At 54.5% G+C, this 21,592-nt stretch overlaps 8 protein-coding genes across 8 annotated transcripts; 3 read left to right on the top strand and 5 right to left on the bottom strand.

Moving 5' to 3' along the window:
- Positions 1 to 23: 23 nt before the first annotated feature.
- POSPLADRAFT_1069490 (hypothetical protein) lies at positions 24 to 1,809 on the top strand (the record flags this gene model as incomplete). Its single annotated transcript, XM_024482351.1, has 4 exons — positions 24 to 305; positions 370 to 817; positions 864 to 1,067; positions 1,117 to 1,809. Exons 2-4 carry the CDS (start codon positions 467 to 469, stop codon positions 1,807 to 1,809), a joined length of 1,248 nt encoding a protein of 415 aa, XP_024342455.1. The 5' UTR covers positions 24 to 305; positions 370 to 466.
- Positions 1,810 to 2,382: 573 nt separating this feature from the next.
- POSPLADRAFT_1134631 (hypothetical protein) lies at positions 2,383 to 2,832 on the bottom strand (the record flags this gene model as incomplete). The annotated part of the gene is made up of 2 exons (XM_024484504.1): positions 2,383 to 2,546; positions 2,607 to 2,832. The coding sequence occupies 2 exons, from the start codon at positions 2,830 to 2,832 to the stop codon at positions 2,383 to 2,385; spliced, it is 390 nt and encodes a 129-aa protein (XP_024342454.1).
- Positions 2,833 to 3,391: 559 nt separating this feature from the next.
- POSPLADRAFT_1134178 (hypothetical protein) lies at positions 3,392 to 3,781 on the bottom strand (the record flags this gene model as incomplete). The annotated part of the gene is made up of 1 exon (XM_024484444.1): positions 3,392 to 3,781. One exon carries the CDS (start codon positions 3,779 to 3,781, stop codon positions 3,392 to 3,394), a length of 390 nt encoding a protein of 129 aa, XP_024342453.1.
- A 1,443-nt stretch (positions 3,782 to 5,224) lies between these two features.
- Positions 5,225 to 6,240, bottom strand: POSPLADRAFT_1179402 (hypothetical protein). The gene is made up of 3 exons (XM_024488664.1): positions 6,150 to 6,240; positions 5,888 to 6,088; positions 5,225 to 5,831 (listed from the first exon to the last, which is right to left on the bottom strand). Exons 1-3 carry the CDS (start codon positions 6,211 to 6,213, stop codon positions 5,281 to 5,283), a joined length of 816 nt encoding a protein of 271 aa, XP_024342452.1. The 5' UTR covers positions 6,214 to 6,240; the 3' UTR covers positions 5,225 to 5,280.
- A 570-nt stretch (positions 6,241 to 6,810) lies between these two features.
- On the bottom strand, positions 6,811 to 7,166 carry POSPLADRAFT_1134861 (hypothetical protein; the record flags this gene model as incomplete). The annotated part of the gene is made up of 3 exons (XM_024484523.1): positions 6,811 to 6,878; positions 6,955 to 7,039; positions 7,131 to 7,166. 3 exons carry the CDS (start codon positions 7,164 to 7,166, stop codon positions 6,811 to 6,813), a joined length of 189 nt encoding a protein of 62 aa, XP_024342451.1.
- Positions 7,167 to 7,671: 505 nt separating this feature from the next.
- Positions 7,672 to 11,653, top strand: POSPLADRAFT_1065331 (hypothetical protein; the record flags this gene model as incomplete). The annotated part of the gene is made up of 11 exons (XM_024481933.1): positions 7,672 to 7,713; positions 7,776 to 7,857; positions 7,995 to 8,116; positions 8,174 to 8,296; positions 8,352 to 8,772; positions 8,822 to 9,081; positions 9,133 to 9,366; positions 9,414 to 9,764; positions 9,816 to 10,955; positions 11,031 to 11,206; positions 11,292 to 11,653. The coding sequence occupies 11 exons, from the start codon at positions 7,672 to 7,674 to the stop codon at positions 11,494 to 11,496; spliced, it is 3,156 nt and encodes a 1,051-aa protein (XP_024342450.1). The 3' UTR covers positions 11,497 to 11,653.
- A 122-nt stretch (positions 11,654 to 11,775) lies between these two features.
- POSPLADRAFT_1107200 (hypothetical protein) lies at positions 11,776 to 12,909 on the bottom strand (the record flags this gene model as incomplete). The annotated part of the gene is made up of 1 exon (XM_024483305.1): positions 11,776 to 12,909. A coding segment is annotated over one exon (1,134 nt), but the record flags the coding sequence as incomplete, so codon positions are not given.
- A 940-nt stretch (positions 12,910 to 13,849) lies between these two features.
- Positions 13,850 to 21,454, top strand: POSPLADRAFT_1135589 (hypothetical protein; the record flags this gene model as incomplete). Its single annotated transcript, XM_024484593.1, has 11 exons — positions 13,850 to 13,957; positions 14,045 to 14,134; positions 14,160 to 15,730; positions 16,164 to 16,224; positions 16,266 to 17,309; positions 17,453 to 17,534; positions 17,582 to 17,638; positions 17,835 to 18,282; positions 18,324 to 19,394; positions 19,916 to 20,003; positions 20,078 to 21,454. 11 exons carry the CDS (start codon positions 13,850 to 13,852, stop codon positions 21,452 to 21,454), a joined length of 5,997 nt encoding a protein of 1,998 aa, XP_024342448.1.
- Positions 21,455 to 21,592: the final 138 nt, after the last annotated feature.

The raw sequence follows: 21,592 nt of genomic DNA, 5'->3' as shown, positions 1-21,592 counted from the left end.
GCGGCGCATCTGGCTCCCAACTTCTAGTCATTCTCACACATACATGCCGACGCCGCACGCGCACCTCAGACATAGTCAACCACTCAGTCGTTCTCGATGATTGGGAATTCTCTCCCCGAGTACATCTTCATTCGCGCCAGTATCGCATGTCTTCGCCTCGTCGCTCCTCTGAGCGTCGCATACACGCTAACAAGTCTGTATGCGGGTGAAATTCTGTATTGTCGCTGGCTTGGACTTTATGCCATTGCTGAGACAATCTTCTATGCCTTCGTATATGTCCCCAGAAGCTACTGGTTGCAGAAGGTGAGCGGCGTGAATGATCAGGCATCAGCCGTATTCACGTAGGGGATGGCTGTGCCTCGTTAAGGCCAAAACGCGAAATCTTACAGGACAATGCACAAACAGTGCATGCGGTTTCGCGGGCGCGCTAGTTTGATGAGTGTGTTTTCTAGAGTTCTAACTACCTATGCAGGCAGCCGTCCATCCGCCCCCATTGTCAAAGACAGAGCGCGAAACCCTTTTCCTGCGATGTGTTGCCCATATGGCCGGCACGAACATGACCACTGGCTGGTTTTTCAACTCCCCAGAAACGTCCATTAAACGTGATAATATGAAGGAGTGGCTACTATGGGCGTTATTCAGTGCTCGCCCTGATGGAATGAAGCAAGAATGGGTGGAAGAGATAGAGGACTATTTAACTAGAGTAGAGGAGGCCACGGGGAGCAAGCTCCCGCGAGGCTGTAGCGAGACTGTCAAGTCTATGCGCACGACATTGGACCCGGTCGTCACGGTGCACAGGCCGTTGTTCTGGTACCTTGTAAGTGCCTATAGGACTCTGCTCATAGAGGTGCTTATATGTTCAGATTGTCTCGATTGTAGATACAATCACGTGTACTCTGCTGCTTCGAGGCGGATTTAAGCACTTCAACACGAGTTCCATAAGGTGCTTTCCCCCACGGTGGATATCCCTGCTGTCACAGCCGTCTCCTCAATCCGACCTTGTCTACTGGTATCGTCCGCACCGCTCCAAAACCAAGCCCCCGGTGCTGTTCTTGCATGGAATTGGGGTACGTTACATTGTTTCATGAAGGAAATACTGGGTTGACACGATAATAGATTGGCTTGTGGCCATATGTGACATTCCTTCGTGAGATCGCGGCCGAAGACCCAGAGGTCGGAATCATGGCCATTGAAAACCTCGCCGTCAGCATGCACATCACCTACCCGCCCCTCCACCGTCCCGCCATGCTTTCCGCGCTCACGCGCGTCCTCGACCACCACGGCCTACCTACCTTCATCCTTGCCGCCCACTCTTACGGTACCGTCCTCGCGGCCCACATTCTGCGCGACGCCCCGCTCGCTGCGCGCGTAGCATCCACGCTGCTCGTCGATCCGATCCCGTTTCTGCTATACTTGCCCGCGGTAGCGTACAACTTTGTATATCGCGAGCCGCGCACTGCAAATGAGTGGCAGCTGTGGTATTTCGCGAGCCGCGACCCGGATATCGCGCGTGCACTTTCGCGGCACTTCTTCTGGTTCGAGAACATGCTGTGGAAGGACGACCTGGACGGGCGCTCTTGCGCGATCGTGCTGTGCGGGCGCGACCAGATCGTCGATGCCAAGCAAGTCAGGCGCTATCTGACCGGGACGGACGAGACCACGTTCAGGTGGGAGAAGGATGGCTTAGAGGTGCTGTACTACCCGGACCTTGATCACTCGCAGCAGTTCGACTATCCCGATCGTAGACAGCCCATGGTGAAGATCATATCTCGCTTTTTACACGAAGGTTATGATGGCAGGAAGATATAATAGTATCGCTGGTCGTAGTAATGTCGCGTGTAAGTTACACGCCATCTTAACTACAATACCTCTCCGTACGTGACTCATTACATATACCATGCATATCCTTCGACGTCAGCACGCAACGCTTAAGTCATCGACTTTGCGAAGTTCCTGTCCGACAATCTAAATTGCAAGACAGCGCCTCCTGAAAGCCCATGTAACGCACCAGAGAAGGATTAGACCGTGAGTGTCTGATGCGTATGAGTCTCAGGGTCACCGATCAGGTCGAAGCTGTACCATTACAAACGATCTCTGTGCAAGGCATTGACGCTGTGACTCTGAGAATGAACTGAAGGCTAGCGGTATGCTCGTTTACAGGAGTTACAGAGAGACATAATTTATTCGCGGTATCCGGACACCTGCCGTGCATCCAGTACTGGATGTAATCTAAACCCCAAGGTGTGTTTGACCTCATGGTCTCTGTAATAAGACCCTAGATGACACTAACGACATACATATCAGCCAGAACTGAGAATGCAGGACTAAACCCCCGCTGGTCAAGTAATCAAGAACTCACCTTCGACTAGCAATCCATAGTATTCAAGATCGATAGTTTAGCGTGACATGACACGCGGAGCACCCATTATTGTTCGTTCCGTAGCTGCCGCACGTGTCCGAGCAGGACGACAAGATAGTGTCGGCGGTGTCGATGATGGTCTGGCCACTGACAGGCTGAGCTCCGGCACCATTCGTCGCATAGATCACTGGCGATGAGAGTGTCATTCACAAGGTGCAAGGTGCGCAAATGGAGACTATAGGCTTACTGTAGCAATTGCCAACTGAGAACTGGGCCTGGTCAGAGTAAGTGGCACCAGCATTCACGTTGTCTATAGCCTGCTGACAATCGTCTCTGATTGAGTCAGAGCAGAGCCCACTGCCTTTACAGTTGTTGCTGTACAACGCGACCGGCGTGATGGACGATTTGTTGGTGTTGGCAGGAGATGCGAAAGCAGACACGGCAAGAGCGGCGACTATAAAAAAGGCCTGCATTGTCCGTTTCGCTGGTTGGAAGATGGACGGGAGCTTGAGATACCCCGACGCATCTTTGCTCTTTTATACAGCCCAGCAGTGTATCAGGAAAACGGGTCTAGAGCCGCAGCGCTGCCTGCGCATCTGTTACCAATCAAGCTCTCGCGGGGCCCGGTCTCACACTGGGCGACACATCCATCACTCACTCCAAGTATTTCTTTGATAGTGTGAGTATGCTGTGCTGCAGCGGCCCATACTGTTTGCAGCTGATCATGATTCGAATCTCGTTCTATACAGTGTTCAGCTCGTCTACAGGTACTACAGAGCGCAATAGCATCAATGGTATGCATGTGTAGTGTTTTTTTCTCAATCCGAATGCCTTCCTGCTGACGGTTGATGTGCTCAGCGCGACTTGATCAGACTGCGCGAGTGTCTCGTGTTATCTAGGCGAGCAATTAGTTCAGTCTCGACATGCCTAGCCGTTGTACTCCTTGCGTCCGAACGGTCGTCCTTGACACGATGGGCGAATACACCAATGAGTTATGTGAAGTTCCTCTCGCAGTGACAACTTTGTACTAGGTTAGGAATGCATGCAGGTCAACAGAGATGTACGAATTATCATAAACTGTGAAGTAACATCCAGTGCGTTATGTTTCGGCATAATGGGATTAATCTCTGCTCCATACTCGGGAATGAGATGACATGTGCGGTAAATCCTGTCCACGGTCACAATTGCAGCATTCGAGCGATGGTTCCGGGTTGAAGGTTTAAGGTACATCCCCATGATGGGATCTGGACGATGCAATGGAGGGGACAGCCGCTGATGAATACACGGAGACTGAAGTATCTCCCTATGACGGAGATCGAAGTGTCTCCGGCATATCGCAACAGGGACTGATCTGCTCCACCAGAGACTGCTCTGCTGCAAACAAAGGTCACCGGCATTGCATGCCGGGCTCTGCCGGCTCATGCCGCTAGATTGAGACCCTGAACACTCCTATGTGCGCAAATTCTCTTCTGAGTGCAGACAGCTCTTTCTATAACCGAAGTGCCAACTGTGAGTGATGATGATTTAAATTATAGTACACATGTGCAACTCAAGGGTTGAACGTCTAATGAGAGTGAGGCAACACCGCCCTCTAGGAGTGACTGGGGTCCTAGCGTCCGACAGACTGGTAAGGACAAACACCATCAGTGGCGCAGAGCAGATCAGTCCCTGTTGCGATACCGGCATGGGGAGATATCTCCGGCGTGTGGAGACACCTCCATCAATTTTCCGGCGCGGGGCGCTTGCTTCAAATTATTTGTGTCCTCTTTGGGAGATCACGTGACTGGATCACCATCGCCCGATCTCTTCATCGGCTTTCGGTAAAGTCCGGTCCTTTCTCGTTATCTAATCTGAGACGCTGCCAAATCAGGCTAACTCAGATTAGGGTTAGAAACTCGCGTTTTACACGCTTTTTACATACTTTCCCGCACCCTCCTGCCTTTTCCGGCGCTGGCCATTAGAGGCCCAAAACTAGCCATAATGAAGCTCCCCGATACTATACGAGACAAAATCTTGGTCACCACCCATTTCTCTCGCACTGCACGTGATAGAATTTCTATTCAGGGAGCTAAGCGCCCCTCAGAGAAATATCTCTTAGACGCCGGAGATATCTCCCCATGTCGGAGACACTTCGATCTCCGTCATAGGGAGATACTCCGTGTATTCATCAGCGGCTGTCCCCAATGGAGTGTACCACTCAATATAAGCGAGTGTATGCGAACGCTGTTCAAATTGCGGAGGCAGGTCAAATAAAACTCTCGTCCTGCGTCCATCCATCTTATGATCATGAACTCCATGTTCAAACTAGTAAAATTGTTGATCTGCGAGACAATATCCACAAAAAATTGCTCATTCCATCCCTGCCACCCCAGTAGCTCCGCCAGGTAAGAGTAGTGGCCTGAGATGTATTGTCTCCTGCTCAAGACAGGATGACAACCGAGATAGCGTACTCCGCGATTGAGCTAATCTCCGATCGAGAACATCTGAGTGATCGTGTGGAACGTAGTGGAAAAGGCAGTCGGCGATGACAAATCTCACAACATGGGAGTGTGAATGTGCCTCAGCAATATAGGAGCTGGTCGTTGTCGTTGTACTCGCAACGTTGGATGGCTGGTATCCCCATCTGCCGTCAGCTAGTCGTCGTAGAACTAATTGGCTGGAAGTCCGAGGGTTACTTCCCCGTTAATTGATTCTGATCATTGATCCCGAAGCTGCTGACATTTCTTTCCGGGAAGAGTGCACTCTGGAGCATTGAGCACCATGGGCCATGTGCATAAGGTACAGCACAGACAGCGAGAATAGCGAAATAACCTTCTGTCACTGCTTCTGCGGCGCCTCACGTCTTTAAATCACTGGACCAGTCATCCCTTGCAAGACCATTCCGAGAAACGACATCCGCTAACCATGAATTCCTATCTACATCAGTATGCAATGCCTACACATTTACCCTCCCATTCGTCCCAATGAGGAAGCAAACCATTCACCATAAAATGCGCAACGTCGCTCCTCGACACCCGATACGACCCCTTGAGGTTTCCCTCCGATACTCTATACGGCGCGTCCGGCACACTATCCCCTCTGCATGGGCCATCCGTCAATAGCGCTGGCCGTACCACAACAACGTGCTCCAGCTCCCCCGCCTTCAACAGGCCCTCTCTGTCTTGCCACCCTTCTGACAGGATCTCTTTATCCGGGTCTTCGTCTGTCCATTGCCACCCGGCGCAGTGTGCCACGACGCGCTCCACTCCGAGCTTGTCGGCATGCGGGCGGCGGAGGAGGTAGCCGTAGAGTGGCTTAAGCGCTAATGGGAGGGTCGCATGCGACGCGCGCGAGAGGCCGTTAGAAGAGACGGCGATGACGCGAGTTGAGGCATGTGCGGGGATCGTTGAGAGGAGGTTCAGTGTAGCTTGGGTGACAAGGTTGGGCGGAGAGATGACGGCGCCGTGCACAAGGCTGAAATTAGGGGTCCCTCCTAAGGCGTGATAAGTATCTAGTCACAGCAATTAAGGAAGTATGAAAGCAACTGACCGACGGTGAAGATAACAAGATCAACGCCCCTGTCGACGCCGGCTGCTTGTGCAGTTTGCCATGCGCGCCGGACGTCGTCAACTACAAGAGCATCACCCTTCACGAGATGTGCCTTGCCAGTGGTGACATATTTCTGGATTGTCGTGTCTTCGTCGAAAACGGAAGGGGAACGGAGAAGAAACGTGACAGTTGCTCCCTTCTCTGAAGTAGGTTGCACAAGTCAGACAAATGACTCGCAAACGCGTCAATAACAGGAACCCACCGAGTAGTCTTACTGAGGCATAGTAGCCAATGTTCTTGGAAGCACCAATTGCGAATACATTCATTGTTGATGAAGGATACAGGGCAGAAACTAGAGGTGAGGAATAGCTCCTGTCTTCCTATTGAAAGGGTATATATACCCGCGTTTGCGCGCCAAGTCAGACCGCAGGGTTCCGGAGTCTGGCTGCCGCGCTGACTGATCGCCCTAGCTGTAGGCGATGCAGATCGCAGCACTTACCAGTAGGATGAAGCCACGCCAGCAAGTACGGTGCCGAAGCTCAATGTCAATATGCGCAGTATTGATGGCATTTGCACAGTATCTGCACACGGAGTGCATATGCACAGGTACCTGTGCACGTAGTGGCGGATCCGCAATTATGCGACATTGTCGGCGAGTTGAAACGTTTAGTCCATCATCAATGGATCAATTCAACATCCTACATCACCCTGTGCGAGTGCGTGATCGTTCGCATGTTTTAAACCATGACTCGCTGCAGAGCCGCAGGCGCTCGCTAGACGCTAACACTTCAAGCCTTAAGCAACCTCCGCTCACTGGAGACGCAGACATGCATGCTGAGTACAGCTCAAATAACGCTCGTATACAGTCGACGGATCGACCTATGCCATATACCACGATCATGAGTGGAAGTAAGATATTTTCTCTAGTGGTGCGACTCCTTCGCGATCTGCGCAGCGTACGGGTTTCGCGGGTCCTTGGCATAAGCCTCCGCTGTGGAAGCCAGATGAGGTTAGTTCATTTCAATAGAGCCATAGACAAGAACGTGGCCAACGAGAAGGACACGCACACTTCACACCCATGTCCTGCGCCTTCGCAACGAGGAAATACGTGATAGTACCAGCGGCAATGAACGGCCACAGCGGCTTGGCGACCTGTAGCATACAGGCATGTAATACCAGGAGACCAGGTGCGAAGGATTGCAGTCAATTATTTGGACATAGTGCGGGTAGAGGAAAGGCGTACGGGCGTCGGCCACTTGCGGAGACCTAAGAAGCTCATGTCGCTGATTGTTCGAGTTCTGCAAACAAATCGTGAGACTAGGATGCTCCCAGACCGAGCGGAAGCAGCAGAAAACGACATACACGAGATGGCGACAAGAGAATGAAGATGTGTTGGCTCGTTCGGAAGAAACGGGATGAGCTTGACGGGCGCTTAGACGTCGCGTTTTCGGAGTATGAAATTATAATCTGCTGTACGCGTAAAGACTGGTATGGATTACATAAGCAAGTAGTTACAAATAGAGCATAAGAGATCCTCATACATAACTCTCCACGGCTGCTCACGCCGTGTCATTCTTCCTGCATATACGTCGACATTCGTAGCGGTCGACTTTTAATCAGAAGGAAGGGGACCACGAGCACGATAACGATACAGAGGACTGCAATTACTTGTCCTCTGATCACAGGCTCACACCATACATCACCTACGAAACGTCTCAGTTCCCTTACTGGGCACTGTTCAAAGGGAATTAAGCAATAGGTCCAGAAACTGAAGGGAAAGCATGATGTCTGCTCAATCGCAACCTGCAGCCCTTTCCGCACCAGCAGTAAGTACGATCGCAGTGTACAGTGTCAGGTATGCATAAATCAACCGAAGCTATAATGGCAGTGGAGGCAGTTTACGTTCTTCGACCTTGCGCCAATACGGGACATCCATGACCTGGGCAGTCCGCCCGAAATATTCCAGGTACGTCACTCCCTTTGAGCCAGTTGGAATGGCTGCCCCTTCCTAACCTCAGTCGCATTCTCTCATACACTCGACCATTCGTGAAGAAAACTCCGGAGATATCAACGCTATGCTCATCCTCTGCAGGACTCGTTGTTGCAGATATACACGGCAGTGTCTACCAGTTGAACCGCGAATTCGAGATTGTCAGGAGCTGGCTAGCGCACGCTGGTGGGCGAGTGACGCATATGGTGGAGAGAAAGGGAATTCTGATCACGCTTGGGGTACGTCGCTTGTTCCCTACCAGACCAGCCCAATGTGACCTCCCGAGTCTCACGCAGGAGGAGGATACGGCACGACATCCCTTCCTCAAGGTCTGGGACCTGGAACATACCGATAATAAGACAGGGTTGCCTGCCTTGCTAAGATCCACCAAAGTACAGAGCGGGAATAGACCCCACCCTGTAGGCCAAAGTTTCACAACTTTAGTTCGAGGCCAACTAACTCGAGCTCACACAGGTCTCTACTATTGCATTGTCAGCTACGCTAGCGTACCTTGCCATAGGCCTTGGGGACGGCACGGTCCTACTATATCGACATCTGGATCAGTCCATATTTTCTGGTTCGACGTCCCTTTCGGCCTTACCGAAACCACGCGTGGTACATGAGTCGGCAGGGGAGCCCATCACTGGATTGGGGTTCCGCGAACCCGGCGAAGACAGTCCGAACATGTATCTTTTCATTGTAACACTGAACCGAGTGCTCGCGTACCATGCGAGCGGCAAGGGGAGCGGCGGACAGCCTACCGTAGTCAGCGAGCTGGGATGCGGACTTGGATGCGCGGCGATGGATGGGAATAGTGGGGATATGGTGGTCGCCCGAGACGAAGCCATCTACGTATGCGGGATTGACAGCAGGGGTTCATCATTCGCATACGAGGGTGAGTCACGGCGCTGGTACACAGGCACTGCAGGCTCAACTTATCATAGGGAAGAAGGTGGCAGTCCACACGCACCGAAACTATATGATTATTATATCTCCGCCCATCGCGCCATCCGTGACTGCAGCGTCTGCTACGGTGCGAAACCTCGCGGCTAAGAGCAAGAGCACGGACAATGCGGAGATCACAAAACTGACGGTGTTCGACCTGGAAAACCATTTCGTAGCTTATACTGGGACATTCACCACAGGCATTCGCGAAGTCTTTTCGGTGTTTGGACAGATATATGCTCTCGCAAATGACGGTTCGGTAGGTGACTATTCTCTTATGGCGTGACATTATAGGCTGATCAGTCACCAGCTCTCGTGCCTAGAGGAGAAACCCACGTCGGCAAAGCTGGACATGCTTTATCGCAAATCTCTTTTCTTGACTGCTTTAAACGTTGCAAAGACTCAGGGCCTCGATCCGGGCGAAGTTGCAGATGTGCAGCGCCGCTTCGGCGACCATCTATACGCCAAAGCAGACTATGACGGAGCTGTGCAGCAGTACCTCAAGACGATAGGACATGTTCAACCGAGCTACATAATTCGCAAGGTAGGTTTCCTTTCTCTAAACTCTACGCTATCTAAAGCTGTCTCTAGTTTCTCGACGCGCAAAGGATTCACAACTTGGTTACCTACCTTCAGGAGCTCCATTCGCTAGGTCGTGCCAACTCTGACCATACTACGTTGCTTCTGAATACGTACACGAAGTTGAAAGACGTCTCCCGCCTCGACGCTTTCATCAAGCGCGAGTCTGCCAGAGCCACTGATGAGCTACCATTTGATCTTGACACGGCTATTCGGGTGTGTCGCCAGGCAGGGTACTTCGAACATGCGTCATATCTTGCGAAGAAATACGAGCGACATGAAGACTACCTCCGTATACAAATCGAGGACGCAGGTAACTACAAGGATGCGCTATCGTATCTGCGGAGACTAGGAACAGAAGCAGTACGTAGAGCGTCCTTGATAGTACTTCTAGCCTCACAACTTTTATCATAGGCCGAATCCAATTTGGCGCGATATGGGCGGGCAATGCTCAATAATCTCCCTTATGAGACTACGCAACTTCTCATCGATATCTGCACTAGTTTGGAACCACTGATGTTTGACGACGACGAGCCCAAGGGCGAACCAGCTGCCTTAACCCGCCAGCCAAGCACGAGTGGTGGTCCGTCGTATCTCTCCTATCTCGCATTGAATAGGAACGCGGCACCGGGCTCCTCTTCCGCTACGGCCTCCGACCAAGGGCCCGTAGCACCATCGTCCGCGTCTACCACAACTGTCAAGCCGGGAGCGTCATCACGTCAACTGTCGGTTGCGCATGAGCAGGAGCTGTCGAGGACAGCCACTCCCCCTCCGCCGACGCCAACCATCACTAGTGCTTCTCCGGTGAAACCGACAGTGCACAGCGTGAAACGACCTTCGCCCCGTCTGTTCTTTGCGCACTTTGTCGACCATTTGGATTGCTTCGTGAGCTTTCTAGAGACTGTCGCTTTGAAGCGGTGGGGCCAGACTGTGGATGCTATCGCGAATGGCTCTGTTGAGGTAGAATCGGATTCGAATGCGCTCGAGGAAGCTGAGCGCCAGGACCAGGTCTCCGTGTGGAACACGTTGCTCGAACTCTACCTAGCCCCTGGACCGACAACAGCAGAGCGTCAAGCAAACCAGGACAAAGCGCTCCGTGTACTGCGCAGTGAAGGAGGGCGTATACCCTATGACCCTACACATGCCCTTATCCTATGTTCGACATGCGGATTCACACAGGGTCTTGTTCCGTTATGGGAGCGCGCTGGGATGCACGAGGATATCCTGCGCTTCTGGATGGACGAACACCGCTCTTCGGCAGAATCGTCTGAGGAATCCGCCGCATCGGAAGAAGTCGTTCGTGCCCTCCGTCTGTATGGCCCCACTCACCCTTCCCTGTATGCACTGGTTCTCCGCTTCCTCACTTCGGAGCCCGCGTTGTTGCGAAAACATGAGGAGGATGTGAAGGATGTGCTTCGCGAAGTAGAGGAGAGGGGGGTGATGCAGCCGATGGAGGTTGTTCGAGTGCTTGGGCGGAACAATGTTGTTGGCGTCGGCATAGTCCGATCATGGCTGGCGAGAGTGATTACTGAGGGCAGACAGGCCGTGAACGTGGTGAGCAGTACTTGTTGTAGCAGAGCCTTTCCTGGTGGTGGGACTCTGAATGCTGACACGATTATCGTCACGTAGGATCAACAACTCATCGATTCATACCGTGGGGAGACGCAAGCGAAGCTGAAGCAGGTGCAAGAGCTAAGCGACCCAGACCGTCCGCGCGTGTTCCATGTCACACAATGTGCCGTTTGTCAAGGCCAGCTGGACTTGCCAAGCGTGCATTTTATGTGCGGGCACAGCTACCACCAAAGGTACGCAATCGTTATTTGTGCCATACCTTATCGGCTGCGACTATACTACACTGCTGATCATCTTATTCATTCTATCGTTTCACAGATGCCTGGGCGAACATGAAACGGAGTGCCCTAACTGCGCTCGTGCACATGGTCTCATACGTGAGATTCGGCAAAACAACGAACGGCTCGTGGATCAACACGATGTATTCCTGCAAGAAGTTCGCGAGGGTGGATTCTCTGCACTAGCTGCTGGTTTCGGAAGGGGTGCGATGAACCTTGCGCGATTGGAGGATGCGGTTGTGTAGGAGCAGCTAGACTTTATCACCGCGTGTTATGCGCCCTGATGGCGAGGTGCGCTTGATCATATCTGTTCTGCGCCTTGCCTGTCAAATGTTTTGTCTGGAGAGGTGCTTAGGCCAAGATTTACATCTGGAAATAGGATGCTGGATACCCATTGCGCTGTGCTACTATCGAGTGTTGCAAGAAACGTTGTGATAAGCCGGCTTATGGAATGATGATCACGTCGAACAGAAACGGGGGAACAAGCGCGAAACAGAAACTGACGATCTCGATTTTGCCTAGGCCCTACCGGCGTGGGCCATCATGAACAGCTCTCTAACGAGATCACGCTCGTCAAAAAGATGAGCCGGCTCCGCGCCATTGACGACCTGCACCAGTGCCTCTTTATCGACGACGTACACCCTCTGCGGTGGTAATTCGGCGTTTGCCAAGTTTTCCGAAACGCTCGCGGTAGTCTCCGCGACGAGCTTGTTGCGCGCTCTTATGAGTCGTGCGTCGTCGTCTTCGTCGTCTTCATCCTGCAGATCGTCCAAAATGTTCTCGACATGCTGCTGCCACTTTGAGCGCACGACGAACGCCGGGATCTTGAAGCGCGCACAATTGCGCAGTATGGCGAGGTCAGTGTCCGTGAACCGATTGTCAGTCAGCACGAGGATGCAGTCGAAAATGTAAAGACCCTGGTCGTTGAAGTAAACCCAGTCGGGGAAGTCCAGCGTTCCGGCTCCTGGAACATCATACCAGACGACGTCGTTCCTCATCGGGTCAGGGTAGCGTGCGACAACGCTGGTGGTTTCGACGACGCCTGCAGCCGCGACTCGCGGGTCCTTGGAATTGTTGCGCAGGCCGCGGAGGGCATTGATCAGGGATGACTTTCCGCTGCCTGAGATGCCCGCGACTGCGAAGTGGAATGAGCCCTCCTGATACTGAAGGCGGGTCTTCGTCGCGGCGACTTCCTCCACCGTAGGTACGATGATGGGCTTGATACCCTCTTGCAGCGCGCGTTCCGCCTCTTCCTGGGCCATTCGAGCGTGAGCGGCTTCTTTCTCTGCCTGGATCCTGGCTTGAGCGGCGGCTTCCTCTGCTATTCTGGCAATCCTGGCCTCCTCCTCTGCTCGTGCCCGCTCCTCCTCGTTCCTCCGGCGTTGTTCTTCGGCTTGTCGGCGTTGCTCCTCAGCAAGCCGTTTGGCCTCGTCCGCTCTGCGTTGCTCTTCCTCTGCTCGCCGTCTCTGCTCCTCGGCAATCTTCCTCTGCTCTTCAGCCCGACGCGCCTCTTCTTCTGCCCGTCGCCTCGCCTCATCTGCACGACGCCTCTCTTCTTCGACCCGACGCGCGTTCTCCTCTGCGATGCGCCTTTGTTCTTCTGCGGCTCGTCTTTGCTCCTCGGCGACGCGCATCTCCTGTTCACGGCGTTGCTGCTCTGCCGCGACGCGCCTGGCCTCTTCCTCCGCTCTCCTCCTGGCCTCCTCTGCGCGTTGCCTCTCCTCTTCCGCGCGTCTTCTTGCTTCTTCTGCACGTCGTTGCTCTTCTTCAGCTTGCCTCCTGGCTTCTTCCGCACGTCTCATCTCCTCCACGATCTGCCTGGTGCGCTCCTCAGCTCTAGCGCGTTCCTCTGCTGCCCGTCGCGCTTGTTCCTCTGCCTGCCGCTGCTGCTCTTGTAGCCGCTGTTGCTCCTCTTCGGCACGCCTCCGCTCTTCCCTCTGCCGTGCTTCCCAGTCATCATGAGAACCGCCTCCACCCATTGTTTGTTGCTCGTCTGCTCCGATGTAAGCGAGCATCCATGACGCACGAACACGCGTGTCAACTTACCGGGGACAAGATTAACTGGATACACGAATGTTCTGTACAGGGATCGAGAGTGCGTCAAAACGTATCCCGTCGACCGTCCGTGTTGATATATAGAGACTATGCTTCTGCGTGAAACCCAGCGCGAACTGTGGTCGTCCCGGACAGAGGTACTACACGCCCTTCCAGCGCGCGACGGTTCTTTTATACCAAAAGGTTTGATTCCATGCCGGCAATGAAAGCTCTCGACAGCCACCTTCTGCAATCACGCATCTGGCACCAATATTCTGCTGTCGGGCTATTCGGCTCGTGGTTGCAACTACATACTGGGCATCACAAACACCGCTTGCTTATAGTCGATAGGTACGACTTCATTCTCTCCACGAACATCGTTCTACCTGTGCTGTGATCACAGATCACATGTGACCGGATGGGCGAGCACCATTTTCAGTTTCCCCTACCTCCGAAGGGGGTATTACGGGATTGGGTGCGGCTTCTGTGTTTCGCATCTGACAGCTATAGTGACTACTCCCGATCCAGGGACCCCCGTTGCCGCGAGGATAGTAGTATGCCGTTATGGCTGTGCGCGAAGCAATTTCGATACACCAGTTTGTATTGCATGGAAGCATGAGCGATGCATCGATGATCGACGAAGGCGGAGACAGCCTCGATGCACGCCCGATGGTATGTCTCGCGACATGGTTCTGTCAAGAAGACCATGCGCGGGCAAACGTGTGAGCCGCAAGTCTGCGTTTCTTGTATTAAAAGCAGGGACAACGGGGCGCCCTGGACACCTTCGATACTCACAAGGCGCAGCTGCGAACGAGCTTTGCCCCGGGCGCACGCACATTAACAGCCCAGGTGCACTATCTACATCCCTCCGTAGCACAATACCTTCACATCCACCCACCCACATTCTGCATCCGCAGTGCTCAGCGTCATGGGCGTCGTAACATCAGTGGTCACTGCCGTGACCGGGCTCATTGGGACTGTAGTCGGTCTCATCGACGGAATCAGGGCCAGCTCTGCGGCCGGGAGAATCGGCCCGAACCCCGTATTGCGTGAGCTACAGGAACGCGCGAGGCGGCAGCAAGAGCAGGCAGAGCAAGCAGACAGGGCACGACGGCGCGCCGAAGAAGAGCTTGCGTGGGCGCGAGAGCAGCAGCGTGCCGCGCAGGCGAGGGCCGCGGAGCAGACGCAAAGAGCGGCAGACGAGCGCGCCCGCGCAGAGGAGGCGATGAGGCGAGCCCAGGAGGAAGCCGAGCGGGCTGACGAGCTTAGGCGGAGGATCGAAGAAGAGACCTGGCGTACTGAGGAGCAGTGCAGCCAGGCGGACGAGGCAAGACAGACCGCCGAGGCTGCGAGAACGAGGGCGGAACAGCGTGCGAGGCAATTAAGGAAGGACAAGCTTCGCGCTGACGAATCCCGAAAGAAAGCGGAGGAGAATGCAAACAGGGCCGAGGAGGAGGCGAGGAAAGCAGAAGAGCAAAGGAGGAGAGCTGACGAGGAGAGGAAATGCTCAGATCAAGCCAAGGGCGCGGCGGAGGAGCAGTGCAGGAGAGCCGAAGAAGCCAGGGTTCGCAGTGAGGCAGAGCGTGCAAGGGCGGATGCAGAGGCACGCAAAGCTATGCTTGAGAGGCAGAGGGCACAAGCAGCGGAGGCACAGGCTCGCAAGGCAATGGAGGAGGCGGAGGCCGCTCGCAAGGAAGCGGAGAAAGCCCTCAGGGAGGGTATCAAGCCGATCATCATTCCGACATCGCAGGAGTTCGAGGCGACACAGAGACGGCTTCAGTACAGGGAGGGCATGTTCCACTTCGCCATCGCCGGGGTCGCGGGAAGCGGAAAGTCGTCGCTCATCAACGCTTTCCGCGGCCTGCGGAACAGCGACAGGAGTTCCCTCGTCGCGCGCACCGGGGTGGTGGAGACCACCAACAAGATCACTCGCTTCGCGGATCCCAACCCGGCGAACCCGTTCGTCTGGTATGACATCCCTGGCGCAGGCACGCTGAACGTTCCAGACTGGGTGTACTTCAACGAGCAGGGGCTGTATGCATTCGACTGCATCATCGTCCTGACCGACAACCGCTTCATGCAAACGGACGAGGCGATCCTTCGGAACTGCGCGCGCTTCAAGATCCCGGCCTATATCGTGCGCTCCAAATCCCGACAACACATACAAAATGTCTTGAACGACATGCCGTACGATGAGGACGAGGGAGAGGACGATGTTGTGCGTATAGCGAAAGCGCGCAGAACGTATATGCGTGAAACGCGCGAGAGTATCGCCAGGAATCTGGGACACGCGAACTTGCCACATCAGCGAGTCTACATGGTCGATAAGGAGTACCTCGTACAGGTCTCCCAGGGGAAGCATCCAAAGGACGTCCTTGACGAGTGGGATCTCCTGAAGGACCTGCTTTCAGAAGCAAGTGCCCGGCGAGTCAGAATGGTCCTCAGGTAAACTCACAGTATGTTTGTGTTCGGTCTAATTCAGAGTATCGCCATTCAGTCTGCGTGTCGTAATTTGTTGCATCTTCTGTCGTCAGTTCATTGTACGGTCTGAACTATCATTTACGATCGCGCTCCACCGACGGCCCTAACGACGACCTGTGAAGTGAATATCGCAGCAAACGCAGATCGTAGCTGTTCCTGTTGAGGGAGATGAACGACGCGCAGGCGAGACTGGTGCCTACAAGTATGGGAATGAATCCGCAGCTCATTCATGCCGATCAGCACATGTGCCTTTGGGCTGGTCAACGAGAACACCACATTGTCCTTGGCACAAGGCATACATGAGGCATCGAAGACGACGCACTCCTAGCTGCACGCCGCGGTGTGGCTGGCAATTCTCGTGCAGGTCAGTAATCGTGGACATTTAATGTATGCACAGTAATCAGAAACGCCACATCACCTTTACTTCCCCTTCAGCTCGACCACAAGAGCACCGCCGCGTATGTTTCTGCTGCACGCATGTTGACCACGCTAACGCCAGCATCGCAACGCAGATTTCATGGGAGCAGGTATCGGACGACTCCTCTGGTGCGGCCTACTCTACGTGACCGTCGGGGTCATCCTCGAACAGTTGAAGGGAGCCCGCGATGAAGGAAGGATCGGTCCCAATCCGACAACCGAGAGGCTCGAGAAACGGAAGGACACCACGCAAGGCGAGGCCAAGGCTACAGACGACGCAAGCAACGCAGCAGGAAACGAGACTCGCCAAATGAACGACGGTCGACGCGAGCTCCAGGAGCGTCTGAGACAGAAACTAGAGGAACGGAGGGACGGACCTACACGCGTGGAGAGGCAAGCCAGCAGCAGCAGTGGAATATGGGACGGGAGAAACATACACTCCCCGACGCGAGACGATGTCGAACAAGCCAAAAGGCGGTTGCAGTATCAGGACGGACAATTCCATTTCGCGGTTACTGGTATCGCTGGTAGCGGCAAGTCATCGCTCATCAACGCTCTTCGTGGGCTGCACAATGGCGCGCACGGCGCGGAGGTCGCCCCGACTGGCGTCACCGAGACGACGCACACCATCGCGCGCTATCCCGACGCTGCCAGACCCTTCATATGGTACGACGTTCCTGGAGCGGGCACTCTCAGCATACCAGAGTGGTCGTACTTCGACAGCCAGGGCCTGTATATCTTCGACTGCATCGTCGTCGTCGTAGACAGCCGCTTTACCGCGACAGACGTGGCGATCCTGCGCAATTGTGCACGCTTCGACATCCCATCCTACATCGTACGATCCAAATCGCTGCAGCACATCGCAAATATCTTGATCGACATGCCGCATGACGCGTCCATGCCCCGAGATGAAGCTGGCCGTAGGGAGACCGCAAAGAGGAGATACACATCCGAGACGCGCGAGAGCGTCACACGAAACCTGGAGAGGGCCGGACTGCCCCAGCAGCGGGTGTATATCGTGGATAAGGAGACCCTCATGCAGATAACAAACGAGAAAAGCCCACGAGTTGTTCTCGATGAGTTGGAGCTGTTGAGAGACTTACTCACAGAGGCGCAACGACGCAGGGTGAGGCCCCGTTCATGAGTATGCCATAGGTTATCAAAGTTGTATGCGCACATGAAACATAAGCTCACCTATTGCTTTCTTTCGCACGGTGCTACATAGTCTCTTTCCTTCTGTGTTTCTTAGTACATTTGTATGTCGACAAGAATGAGAAGCACCGCTGGGCGCGATCTTCCAACCTACCAGTCGACACGTTGCGACTATCTCCAGATCTGTCTGAGCTTATTCGTAAGCTACCGAGCCTCCGGTATGATTACACAATGCATGTCATCCAGATTTGGGTCGACTGCCATACGGCGGTGAAGATGAGGTGCTGCCGAGCTATGCAAACTGTAAGGACCCTATATGATAATATATGAGCGCTTGCGGTTGTGGCCGTACATATATATATACATCTGTCGTATCATCGACTTTCGCCTCACCACCTCATCTGCACAGAGTTCAACCAGAATCCGAAGTACGCTGCGGTTGCACAATGACTCCACGTGTAACGGTTGAGAACTGACTTCATCCCGTTGGCATATTTAGATCCTTTCGCAAGCATGAGTCTAATCATCGCCCTGGCCGCGATACCAATTATCGACGGTATTCTAGGATTAATCCAAGGCTTTCAAAATGATGCCAGGTCAGGCAGAATTGCCTCGAACCCTGTCATGAAGGAGTTGGAAAGGCGCATGGAAGAGGAGCGGCGCAGAGCAGATGAAGCAGATGAAGAGCGGCAGAGGGCTGAAGAACGACGAAAAGAAGCAGAAGAAGCGAGCGCAAGAGCCGCTGAAGACGCGAGGAGGGCCGAAGAGGACAGGAGGCATGCGGAAGAGGCGAGAGCGCGCGCTGAAGAAGAAGCAAAGCGGGCCGAGGCGAACAGACGAAGAGCGGAAGAAGAACATAAACGGCTGATGAGCAGCGAAGAACGGCGGAAGACGAAAGGCGCGCAGCAGAGCAAGAAAGGCAGAGGGCAGAAGAGACTGCGCGGCGCGTCGAGGGAGAGCGCGATCTGGCTGACGCAGCGAGACAAAGGGCGGAAGGCGATGCGCGCCGCGCGGACGAGGAAAAGCGACGAGCCGAGGAGCAGAGGCTGAGAGCGGAAGAGGACAAGAGGGTTGCCGACCAGGCGAAGGCTGCCGCAGAGGAACAACGCAGGCGTGCAGAGGAAGACAAGCAACGCAGCGAGGCTCAACGCGCAAAAGCAGACGAAGAGGCCAAGCAAGCTAAAGCCGGACAGGAGAAGCCAGAGGCAGCCAGAGCAGCGGCCGATGAAGCGGCAGCTGAAGCCAAGGCAAGGGCGGAGGAGGCACAGAAGGCGCTGCGAGAGGGCATCAAGCCCGTCATCATGCCGACGCGCGAGGAATACGAGGCGACGAGAAAGCGTCTACAGTACAAGGACGGCATATTCCACTTCGCCATCGCCGGTATCTCTGGCAGCGGCAAGTCATCGCTCATCAACGCCTTCCGCGGTCTCCGCAACGGCTCCCGTGGTTCGCTCGTCGCGAAGACGGGTGTCACTGAGACCACCAGTAAAATCGCACGCTATGCCGACCCCAACAAGGCCAATCCCTTCGTCTGGTATGACGTTCCTGGCGCAGGGACGCTCAGCATACCCGACTGGGTCTACTTCAACCAGCAAGGCTTGTACATCTTCGACTGCATCATCGTCCTCACCGATAACCGCTTCACGCAGACAGACGAGGCGATCCTTCGAAATTGCGCGCGATTCCAGATACCCTCGTACATCGTGCGCTCAAAATCTTTGCAACACATACAGAACGTCCTGGACGACATGCCATATGATGAGGACGCAGACGAGGTTGAAGGCGCACGCAAAGATAAGGCGATCAAGCAATATGTCGCCGAAACGAGAGACAGCGTCGCCCAGAACCTTGAGAAGGCTGGACTGCCGCAGCAGCGGGTCTACGTTGTGGACAAGGAATTGCTCGTCCTCATTGCAAACGGCAAGGTGCCGGAAAGTCTTCTGGACGAGTTGGATTTGATGAGCGATCTCCTTGAGGAAGCGCGGAGACGGAGGGTGAGGGGTCTAGAGTCGCCAGATCCCGTGGCACCTTCATCTTCTACGGCCTGGCGGACCACAAAGTAGGTATTGTGGTTCAGACGTGCACCATGATACATCAATGTCTAGGAATTGTACGATTACGCACATAGATGGCCGTTGAGCGCGCCGTCCAGAGCCAGCGCTAGTGTCTCCAAGATCGCTGATTTCGACAGATATGAACGTTGCCGTTCAGATTAGATCCGCGAAAGGAGAATCGCACACAGTTTAGTGCTTCAACGTGTCCGAGCCACAAGGTGATCTTCCCAGGTCGGATAGATGGCGCAGTGGACAGATGGAATGGAAGTCTGCATCTATAGGCAACGGGAACAGAGCAGAGATAACTAAGCGCGAACCTTGTACCTTGAGAGTAAGCCGGAGTCCACACGCACGTCAAGAACAGTGGACATGAGGGCGGCGGTGCAGAACATGACCACTCTTATCGCGGCTAGAGTTGGCAGTGGTCCCAGATCTAGTGGTTCAGAGAATCAACGGAGATAGGTACTCTCCAGCACTGCTTCCATCCCCCGTGATTGGGTTCGTGCCTTGGTGTGTCATAAAATAGCTTCTGCGCAGCGCTATATACGATAATGGTGGTTGATGGCCGTTGTGTTGCATTCTTCCGCACAGTACCTGTGCACTACGGCGACGAGGTGAGACAAGGGCCATAACAGATGACACGAGAACTTACTGTAACGCCGACTGCTGGTAGCTTGCTGTATCCTAGCTGCGAATCCCGCAAACATCCATGGGTGTGCGAGCCTCGGTAGTCAACGCCGTCGGCGTGCTCGTCACCGCCGTCACAGGGCTCATCCATGCCTTACGCGCGGACGCAGCATCCGGCTCTGTGGGCAGAAACCCTGTCATGGAAGAGCTAGAAGGGCGCATGCGCCAGGCACAGCGGAGGGCCGACGAAGCTGAGCGCGATCGTGCCGCGGCCGAGGAAGAGAGGGCGAGAGCGGAGGAAAATGCCAGGCGAGCTGAAGAGGCGCGAGAGCGTGCAGAGGAAGACGCTAGGCAGGCGCGAGAGCAAAGGCAAGGTGCGGAAGAGGCAAGAAGGAAGGCCGAGGACGACGCGCAGAGAGCGTACGATGACATGAGGAGAGCGGAAGAAGAAAGAAGGCATGCAGAGGAGGCCAGGAGGCGCGCGGACGAGGCTACGCAGGTGGAGGATGTGGAGCGCAGGAAGACGGAGGACGAGCAGACTCAAGTCGATGGAGAACGACGCAAGTCTGAGGAGGACGCTGTCGAGGCCAAGCGGGTGACGCAGGAGGCCGAGCAGGGCATTTTAGCGGCAGACAGGCGGAGGGCGGAAGCCTACGCAGGCCTCGAGCGCGCGAAGAAAGCTCTCAAGGAGCGCATCAATCCTGTGATCATGCCCACTGAGGTCGAGTACACCGCGACCAAGGAGCGGCTCCAGTACACCGAAGGCTTCTTCCACTTTGCGGTCACCGGCATCTCCGGGAGCGGCAAGTCGTCGCTGATCAACGCGTTTCGCGGCTTGCAGAACAGCTCACGCGATCCCCGCGTCGCGCGCACTGGCATTGTCGAGACAACAAGCGAGATTGTGCGGTATACCGATACGAACACGGCGAATCCCTTCCTGTGGTACGATGTCCCGGGAGCGGGAACGCTGGACGTGCCCGACTGGAACTACTTCAACACCCAGGGCTTGTATGTGTTCGACTGCATCATCGTGCTGATCGACACGCGCTTCACCCAGACCGACGAAGCGATCCTGCGCAACTGCGCGCGGTTCCAGATCCCGACCTATATTGTGCGCTCCAAGTCAAAGCAGCACATACAAAATGTCCTGGATGATTTGCCGGAGGACGACGGTGATGATGAGGATGGTGAGGACGATGCAAGGATGGAGAAGGCGATGGAAAAGTACATTGCCGAGACGCAAGACAGTGTCGCGAAGAACCTTGCCCGCGCTAAGTTACCCCAGCAGAAGGTGTACATGGTTGACAAGGACTTCATGGTGCAGGTCGTGAAGGGGAAGCAGCCGAAGGACTTCTTGGATGAATGGGAGCTGCTGAAGGACTTGCTGGCAGAGGCCCGAATTAGGAGGGTGAAGCCTTCCGGCAGCACTCAAGACTAGTGAGGACCGGTTCGCGTTTCATTCACATCCTGATAGCACATAGTCGAGCTGACTATAATTTAGTCTCTTGTGATCGGTGTAGGTGCGATACGACAAGTAAAAGAATCACCGCGCGGAAGTCGACCTTCGTCAACCGGA

The sequence above is a fragment of the Postia placenta genome (genome assembly GCF_002117355.1).
Source record: "Postia placenta MAD-698-R-SB12 unplaced genomic scaffold POSPLAscaffold_3, whole genome shotgun sequence".
NCBI lineage: Eukaryota > Fungi > Basidiomycota > Agaricomycetes > Polyporales > Adustoporiaceae > Rhodonia > Rhodonia placenta.
Note: the sequence above shows the minus strand (reverse complement) of the source record. Positions and strands in the feature narration are given on the sequence as shown.